General features: G+C 38.2%; 2 protein-coding genes across 2 annotated transcripts; one reads left to right on the top strand and one right to left on the bottom strand.

Annotated features, from left to right (window-relative positions):
- The first annotated feature begins 1970 nt into the window (after nt 1-1970).
- Nucleotides 1971-2995, top strand: LOC112224963 (gamma-crystallin M1-like). Its single transcript, XM_024388550.1, has 3 exons — nt 1971-2075; nt 2307-2558; nt 2669-2995. Exons 1-3 carry the CDS (start codon nt 2067-2069, stop codon nt 2945-2947), a joined length of 540 nt encoding a protein of 179 aa, XP_024244318.1. The 5' UTR covers nt 1971-2066; the 3' UTR covers nt 2948-2995.
- A 5149-nt stretch (nt 2996-8144) lies between these two features.
- LOC112243144 (gamma-crystallin S-1-like) lies at nt 8145-9374 on the bottom strand. The gene is made up of 3 exons (XM_024410974.2): nt 9335-9374; nt 8638-8880; nt 8145-8492 (listed from the first exon to the last, which is right to left on the bottom strand). Exons 1-3 carry the CDS (start codon nt 9341-9343, stop codon nt 8214-8216), a joined length of 531 nt encoding a protein of 176 aa, XP_024266742.1. The 5' UTR covers nt 9344-9374; the 3' UTR covers nt 8145-8213.
- Nucleotides 9375-9858: the final 484 nt, after the last annotated feature.

Raw genomic sequence — 9858 nt, 5'->3', positions numbered from 1 at the left:
ATTATCAACTACCACTTTGTTAAGGCCTTGCATCCAGTATCTCATATATTGACCAATTAGAATACTTACTATGGCACGTACTGCATTAAATCTGAAATAAGAATACTTACTATGGCACGTACTGCATTAAAAACTGAAATAAGAATACTTACTATGGCACGTACTGCATTCAAACCTGAAAACATACACCACTCATCTGGAGGTCACTGTTTTCAGCTTTCAGTGGCAGAAAGTTGTAAAAAATACTATGGCTACTAGACTTTCGGAGGCTGAAATCAAATGGCCTTAGCTACCATACGTGACTGTCTAAGGAATGTCTTCTTAAACTTTTCCAGCTCAAGACCCAAATAAGAAAGTCACCGAATTCCTGTGACCCAAATCGCCCCCCAATGACCCCAAAAATATATTTTCACATATAAAGAAAACCACATATCTAGGAACATATATACAATCACCTTAAACAATACGCAGTTATGTATTAAAAGACAAAACAAAAAATAAAGACCATAATTACCATCAACATGAGTTGAGCTATCACTTCAATCATCCAACTTGTGATTACTGGGCAAGTAATACCAAAGATTGGACCCTATGCATCTCTGCTTGGCACTCAGCAGTAAAGAGATAGATTGCAACAGACTAGGGTCCTGTCCAGGAGGTGTACTTGTACATCAAGCTGCCTCATTCTACAGAAACAGGATTAGCTCCTGCTCCTATGAGCCGATCCGGCTCCCATTAGCCGAGGCTCATGCTACTTGGTAATTTACTTATTACCTCAATCAGAACTAAATAATATGATATTAATTCTTAACCATTATTGAGTGGTGCGAGGGGAATAGGGTAATAACCATGATACGTCAACACTGGTGGACTGAAATGTTTGATGTAGAAGGGTTTGGCAAATATTCAAACAATTATATGAGGAAATTGCAAGATAAAAAAACATTCATTCTGGTCTCAGCAAAATCAGAAATCAGCATTATATCACTTTAGTAATCAGTAATGAATTAATTGTGAGATGAATAGAAATGACATACGTGCATCGCTACATACAGTATATTGTAGAAAATGAAAGTGACATGAGAGAAATAAGTAAGTCAATTGTAAAAGTACATGCATACTTCCTATGCAATTGTCACATATACACCAGCCCCTATCAGTCCCCGGCATCTTTTTGAACCGAAGGAAGTACATGCACTTGTGTCTTGAAGGTGTGATGGTTGTCATTGTAAATCAATCACCCATCAGAACCAATTCTAATATTCAATTAATTTCACAAACAATTATCAGCACACTATCCAGTGGATAAATGACAAATACAATTTACAGGCAGGTGAAACAATAATTTTCTTTCAGAAAAACATTGTCCCGTACATCAGATATGTGTAGTGAGTGTGTTGTTTTATAGGGTCAATCATAGCAAGAAAGCACCGATGCTCAAGTGCACTTCGACAGATTTCTCACCTTGTCAGGTCAGGTTTTCAAACCAACTACCTTTCGTATACTGGACCAACACTCTAACCGCTAGGCTACCTTTCCACTCAGTTATCAATAAGAATCTATAGTTGCATGTTATAAAATTATTATTTCAAGGACATGAAATCATTATAAAAGTGATGTCCAAACATGACCAGTATACTCTACTAGATTGAGGACATCATAAAATTGCTTATTTTTTCACTATAACTGTAAAAGTAGCTGTAATATTGGTCTCTATCTGTTCAACAGGGATGTGTACTGTAAATCAACCTCATCTCAGGTTCTCTACTGTACATCCTCGATTACCAGACCACAATGAATGCAAAGAACATTCTTACTGATACCCGTACACAAAAGTTATGCTTATAACGTAACCGACAACACAGGTCATCCCTGCCAGAAATGTATGGATGAACACCTTTGTTACAATTCATAGGCCCTGATCAGCAAAAGCCGTCATACTGCTCAATCATCAGCTTTGGACATTTGAATAACAACAAACCTTGGCCCTCTGGTTTCTGTATAAAATTACCACAGAGTGATGGTAGAAGTACAAGCTGATCTACTGTCAACCACCAACCACCAACATGGGCAAGGTAATCTGAGCAGACTCACAGTAGCTACATGTAGGCTACATTTTTATAATAGTAAAATGTACATCCTATATTCTGTAAATATAATATTACAGAAATATTACAGAAACATTAGCTATGTGTTACAGGAATCAGTAATCCAACATTACCCGTGTCTAAAAATAAAATGACCGTACAGTACATGCTTTATGCCATTTCAGGGACAAAACAAATATGTCCCCCCTTTTCCTATAGATTACCTTCTACGAGGACAGGAACTTCCAGGGCCGCTCCTATGAGTGCATGAGCGACTGCCCCGACATTTCCTCCTACATGTCCCGCTGCCAGTCCTGCAGAGTGGAGAGCGGCTGCTTCATGGCGTACGAGCGCGCCAGCTTCATGGGCCAGCAGTTCTTCATGAGGAGGGGAGAGTACCCTGACATGCAGCGCATGATAAGCATGGGCATGATGTTTGACAACATCCGGTCCTGTAGAATGATCCCCCAGGTAAGACACCTTATCTCACGTTTATACATTATTGTGCAATTTCCTATTTTAGGATGAACAACTTTCAAAGAACATAAATGAATGTAAATAAATAAATAAATGCATTACAGCACAGAGGATCCTTCAGGATGAGGATCTACGAGAGGGAGAACTTCGGAGGTCAGATGCACGAGATGATGGACGACTGTGACTCCATCCAGGAGCGTTACCGTATGTCAGACTGCCAGTCCTGCAACGTGATGGACGGCCACTGGCTGATGTACGAGCAGCCCCACTTCAGAGGCAGGCAGATGTACATGAGGCCTGGAGAGTACAGGAGCTTCAGAGAGATGGGTATGAGTGGCATGAAGTTCATGAGCATGAGGCGTATCAATGATATGTGCAATTAAATGTATTTAATTGTTGAAGGTAATAAAATAATTGAAGATCTTTCATAACTAAATTGTCTGTCTGATTTTCATCTACTGATATTCAGCTTCAGTCAAAACAAATTGCACACCATATTTAACATCACTGAAGCTTTATAAATAGGTGACAGGTAGCCTAGTGGTTAAGAGCATTGAGGCATTAACTGAAAGGTCGCTGGTTTGAATCCCCGAGCCGACTAGTTGACAAATCTGTCAATGTGCCCTTGAGCAAGGCGTTTAACCCTAATTGCTCGTGTAAGTCGCTCTGGATAAGAGTGTCTGGTAAATTTTGCCACAGTGATTACATGAAAAAGTGCTGTAAGTAGTACGGTGCAACTCTTTTACATTGTGCAAGCTGCACTCCAAGTTTCAGGTCACACCTGAATGCTTTTGTGATGTTTTTAAAGACTTTAAGGTACACCTAAAATGATTTAAAGAAGGGGGTTATAAGTTATAATGATTTAAAGAAGGGGGTTATTAGTTATTTAGTTCATAGAAAATTATAGTAGAATGGTTGAAATAATGTGCTTGTATTTTAGCTGGTTGCCTGAGCTTGCATGGCTGCACTGGTATTCATTTCAGTAGTACTCAATAACATTGCAATCATACATGAGATCACTATTTCGCACGTGCCAAAATAACAATCCCATAATTTCAAACATATGTGTTATAAATGTCTATTTATCTGCTCTATAAACTATTAGTTCACATTTTATAAACTAATTATTGCCCCTTATTAAATCCCTTTAAGTACACCTTAAGAACATGTTAATGGAGACAACTGGAAAACGCCTTAATTAATTACATTCCATGTAATTCTTTAAATATATATATTTTTATTTTGGTTAATATATTGTGTATCGACAGTGGGAGACATACATGACAGATGAGAATGTCGGGATTCGTAACCCTGTTTCCAGTGGGTATGCCTGGTCTGGAATGGGTAGCTCTACCACCAGACCAGACACTGTTACGTTCCATACAATTCTAAAGGGACTAAAATATTCCTATGAGGAGTACCTAATTACCCAGAGTGCTTATGGCACACATCACATGGGAGGATGATGCCTTTATGTCTCAACTCAAGGCCCACAACTGTGGATGTAGCTAGTCTGCATATCAAAGAAATAGCACACCATATTTATGTTACTAAGGGACAGCATACACAAAGGCCTAAATCCTAACCTCAGGACCATGTGCTAAACTCAATTCACTTGTGTAAATTGCGAATTGAGATCAAATTAAGATTCTGTTAAGATTCTGGCCAAAGAGAACAGCAGGAACATCAAATTAAACTTTGATTTGTCATCTAACTGTACAAATAGATATTGGTCTGATTAGTAGGCTATACAATAAAATAAATAAATAAAATACAATAAACCAGTTGAGAACATGTCCTCAAATTACAACCAAGTTTTCAAGTCTATTTAGAGAAATAAAACGTGTTGGGTTGCGGATTGTCTGGAAAAATTAGTGTGAGATATTGGCGTATTTATGTTAATTTTAAAATGGGAATAGAGGGAGTTTGAAGACCAAGAAGGAAAATGTGCTCAGAACAGTTCTAGTGTTATGTGTGTTTGCGACCGACTGGTTACCAATCTCCACAGTTTAAGCTTGCTGAGATAATACCTTGGCATTAGCTAGGGGAGCTAAAGCAAGTGTTCAGGTCTCTGGCAAGGTTACTTATCAAGCCAGTCTAGTTGACAGAGTGTGGTTCATGATGATGAAGAACCAAATTTGAATAGAGAAATGATTTTTAGAAATAGAGATAATATTGTGTTTAGTAGTTATACAGCTGGGAATATACAGTTTTTTATACAGTATCCAGAAACAAATTCAGTTTCCTAAACTGTTTTAACTGTTATGTTGTGCAGAATTGTGCTTGATGCACACATTTTTATTGAATGAGTCTTTGTGTTCTCTCCGTCACTCACATTGAGGTATTGAGAGTTGCTGGTGCGCAACAAATGTGCAGGTGTTCATATCTTGGTGTTGAGATAAAAAACGGTGTTCTTTTTAGTGTTGATTCTAGTGGGGTTAACACCAGTGGGATTTAAATTGACCCCACCTACAGATAGTCAAATAAGTGTTGTTTGAATCACAGTGGAATCAACACCACATGGGCTTGTTGTTTCCCCCTGTACATATCCCTGCTACTGTTATTTTACTGCTGCTCTTTAATTATTTGTTATTCTTATCTCTTACTTTTTTTAGGTGTTTTCTTAAAACTGCATTGTTGGTTAAGGGCTTGTAAGTAAGCATTTCACTGTAAGGTCTACACCTGTTGTATTCAACGCATGTGATAAATAAAATTTGATTTAATTTGATTTGTTACTCGACTGTGTTGAGTTATTTTTCTTTCAGTGTGAAAAAGACATGGGCGGGTCCTCATTATCATATTTCCCAGCATGCTTTGTTGCAGGTTGCTTTTTTTAGAACAGTTTCTTTTAATATCTATATTTCTCCATGCACAATGATTGATTAATTCATCTTAGACTACACAACGATAAATAAAATACATTTTTGTAAACTAATCCAATCTGTAAGTGGTTGGACTTATTTCACCCGTTATTGAGATAGTTGTTCCAGTTTAGATGGTTTAGATAGTCTCAGTTATCAATCTTCACTACTTTGGCAGCCAATCTAACTGCAGATTATGGATGAATAAAAGTTCCAATTGTTGGACACTTAACTCTGTCTGGATTACAATAGGAATTCTGCAATACAGCATAATATGATTTATGTATGTAAATGCAAACCTGGCATTTCAGACCACTGTGTTAGGGTAAAACTTGGTTGTCATGGTATTATAAAAAAAAAAAAGTACTTCTTCTGACAAAATATTCACTTAGGCACTCATTTGGTGAAGACTACAGGACTGAAAGCCATCAACGCAACAATGATATCTCTGTCACTAGCAAATACAGTCATGGGTGGTACTAGAATCTAAAATATTAGCTCTAAAAGCACCCAGGGAAATAAATATGAAAATAACACTTTAACCCTACAGTGTTAAAAAACAACAACAACAAGTTACTGCAAGACCACAGGTGTTAATTACCCAACACTGAGAAAGTGTAACAGCATCAGCTCTAATAAAGTGCTAATTACCCAACACTGAGAAAGTGTAACAGCATCAGCTCTAATAAAGTGCTAATTACCCAACACTGAGAAAGTGTAACAGCATCAGCTCTAATAAAGTGCTAATTACCCAACACTGAGAAAGTGTAACAGCATCAGCTCTAATAAAGTGCTAATTACCCAACACTGAGAAAGTGTAACAGCATCAGCTCTAATAAAGTGCTAATTACCCAACACTGAGAAAGTGTAACAGCATCAGCTCTAATAAAGTGCTAATTACCCAACACTGAGAAAGTGTAACAGCATCAGCTCTAATAAAGTGTTAATTACCCAACACTGAGAAAGTGTAACAGCATCAGCTCTAATAAAGTGCTAATTACCCAACACTGAGAAAGTGTAACAGCATCAGCTCTAATAAAGTGCTAATTACCCAACACTGAGAAAGTGTAACAGCATCAGCTCTAATAAAGTGCTAATTACCCAACACTGAGAAAGTGTAACAGCATCAGCTCTAATAAAGTGCTAATTACCCAACACTGAGAAAGTGTAACAGCATCAGCTCTAATAAAGTGCTAATTACCCAACACTGAGAAAGTGTAACAGCATCAGCTCTAATAAAGTGCTAATTACCCAACACTGAGAAAGTGTAACAGCATCAGCTCTAATAAAGTGCTAATTACCCAACACTGAGAAAGTGTAACAGCATCAGCTCTAATAAAGTGCTAATTACCCAACACTGAGAAAGTGTAACAGCATCAGCTCTAATAAAGTGCTAATTACCCAACACTGAGAAAGTGTAACAGCATCAGCTCTAATAAAGTGCTAATTACCCAACACTGAGAAAGTGTAACAGCATCAGCTCTAATAAAGTGCTAATTACCCAACACTGAGAAAGTGTAACAGCATCAGCTCTAATAAAGTGCTAATTACCCAACACTGAGAAAGTGTAACAGCATCAGCTCTAATAAAGTGCTAATTACCCAACACTGAGAAAGTGTAACAGCATCAGCTCTAATAAAGTGCTAATTACCCAACACTGAGAAAGTGTAACAGCATCAGCTCTAATAAAGTGCTAATTACCCAACACTGAGAAAGTGTAACAGCATCAGCTCTAATAAAGTGCTAATTACCCAACACTGAGAAAGTGTAACAGCATCAGCTCTAATAAAGTGCTAATTACCCAACACTGAGAAAGTGTAACAGCATCAGCTCTAATAAAGTGCTAATTACCCAACACTGAGAAAGTGTAACAGCATCAGCTCTAATAAAGTGCTAATTACCCAACACTGAGAAAGTGTAACAGCATCAGCTCTAATAAAGTGCTAATTACCCAACACTGAGAAAGTGTAACAGCATCAGCTCTAATAAAGTGCTAATTACCCAACACTGAGAAAGTGTAACAGCATCAGCTCTAATAAAGTGCTAATTACCCAACACTGAGAAAGTGTAACAGCATCAGCTCTAATAAAGTGCTAATTACCCAACACTGAGAAAGTGTAACAGCATCAGCTCTAATAAAGTGCTAATTACCCAACACTGAGAAAGTGTAACAGCATCAGCTCTAATAAAGTGCTAATTACCCAACACTGAGAAAGTGTAACAGCATCAGCTCCAATAAAGTGTTCATTTTTAGTCAGAATTTGCAACACCCCCGTGGTGTTAGGGACACAACGCTCTTGAGGGGTTAGTTCATCAACCTTTTGAAAAGTGTTGGTTTGACACTATTTCGGTGGGTCACAGTACACACTAAGAAAGTGTTAACATTGAACACAGTGGGTGTTAAAATTCTGATCTCAAATTATGGTTTTTGGTTTTACTTTGGAAGTAAAAATATTTTAGGAGAGTGAGGTAAACATTCTTACGTCTTTGGATAAATAGCTTGAAAATTGAAACCATTATTTTATTTACTATAATTTTGTATTTGGACGATGAATATGACCATCAATTTTCTCTCAAAATGACAGAATAAGACGTAAAACTATTAAATGCCTCGATTCAACAAATGTGTTGAAACCTTTCATGGTGTATACTAGGTTATAGGGACAATAGGTAGCATGTTTTCATACTTATTGCGTGAACACTATAGAACACAATAGGATTGCAGGTGGACCTAACTTTATTTAATTTAAATGTTAGGCTCAGTTTCATGTTGACAATGTATTGCCTGTCAGTTTGGGTGAGCAACAGCACGTCTGATTGAACCAATCCTTGAATTGATGGCTCCCCAGTCACTGTATCTCCTGTACTCGCCAGGCCTCAGGAGGTACTGCCTGCCTCTGTAGTTGGGATGCTCATAGAAGAGCCAATACCCCTCCATAACATTGCAGGAGTGGATATCATTGTACTGGAATCGATCATAGAGGGAGGGGAGGTCATCGGCAAACTCCAACACCTGACCGCCAAAGTCAGAGCGCTCGTAGATTCTCATCTTGTGAGCTCCCTGATTCTGAGGACAAGGGAGAGAAGACAGCTACGTTCATTCGGTTTCTTTACTATTAAGTTTCAAGTTTCATTTTTATTTACCATGTTTATTACTACCTACATCAATGGTGGGTTAACTTGTATACCAGGAAAGAGGAATATGGGCTCACTTGAGGAATCATGCGGCAGGATTTCACACAATCATTAAAGCCCATCCAGAGCTGGTAGTCGGGATACTCTCCCCTTCTCAGAAAGTATTGGTAGCCCATGTAGTTTGGCCGCTCATAGACCATCCAGCTACCGCTCTCCACTTGTATGGAGTTACAGCGGCTGAAATGGATGTGCAGGTCGGCACAGTCGACGGTGCACTCATAGGAGCGACCCTGGAAGTTCTTGTCCTCGTAGAAGATTATCTAAAAGTAGTAATGGAAGTAAACATGCTTACAGGTGTAGGATCTTAATTTGATCATTCTTTTGTTGCTGAGAATTTTCAAGCACCAAGCTTCGTGATTTACATAAATTCTCTGCAAATCCACACTAACACGTGGTTATATTAACAGTATGGCACTTTTCATGTAGCCTACTTTTTGCCAGCTAATAGCCTAACCACCAATTAAGCTACATTATGGACTAAATGTTCAAAACCTGTTGCTGCAGGATTATTTTGCTGTGACAATGTAGGTCAAATTAAGATCCTACATCTGTATGAACAATGGAAATAACATGTGTATGGCTGGTAAAACAACCCCATTCAATTCAACGCAAAGGATCTCTCGCAGGTGTTCATTGTTCTGTGTTCTGTCAGACAAACAGTGAACAAGAACGTGTGACGGGACAGAATATGTGCAGCGAAACAACAATCCTTACCTTTCCCATTGTGTTGGCTAAATTTGGTCACACTGCAACACTGACTAGGCGAACCATGGCCCTTTTTATACCCTCTAGGAATAGAGACATTGATATGTTGATCAATTAACTTTAGATGTCAGCCTTTTTGAAAAGACAGTACGGCTGCCAAACTACAAAAGATAGTTGTTTTTCTTTGTCAGCAGGGTGAATGACCTTTTTGTTCCGTACACAAAGGCTTCAATGGTGCTAATTAACCCCTCATGTAATAGACATGTGTTTATCAGTGGCAAAACAAGATCTAGTAACTTAAAGAACGAATGACAGAATACCCAACCCAAAGCTGATGACAGAATACCCAACCCAAAGCTGATGACAGAATACCCAACCCAAAGCTGATGACAGAATACCCAACCCAAAGCTGATGACAGAATACCCAACCCAAAGCTGATGACAGAATACCCAACGCAAAACTTGTTTTATCAAGCATTTATTTGATCTTTAAAAGTAAGCTCTCACAGATACACATGAATTGATTTATGTGA

The sequence above is a fragment of the Oncorhynchus tshawytscha genome, linkage group LG26 (genome assembly GCF_018296145.1).
Source record: "Oncorhynchus tshawytscha isolate Ot180627B linkage group LG26, Otsh_v2.0, whole genome shotgun sequence".
In the NCBI taxonomy this organism is placed as follows: Eukaryota; Metazoa; Chordata; class Actinopteri; order Salmoniformes; family Salmonidae; genus Oncorhynchus; species Oncorhynchus tshawytscha.
The sequence above is the reverse complement of the archived record's forward strand: the minus strand, read 5'-3'. Positions and strand labels throughout refer to the sequence as shown.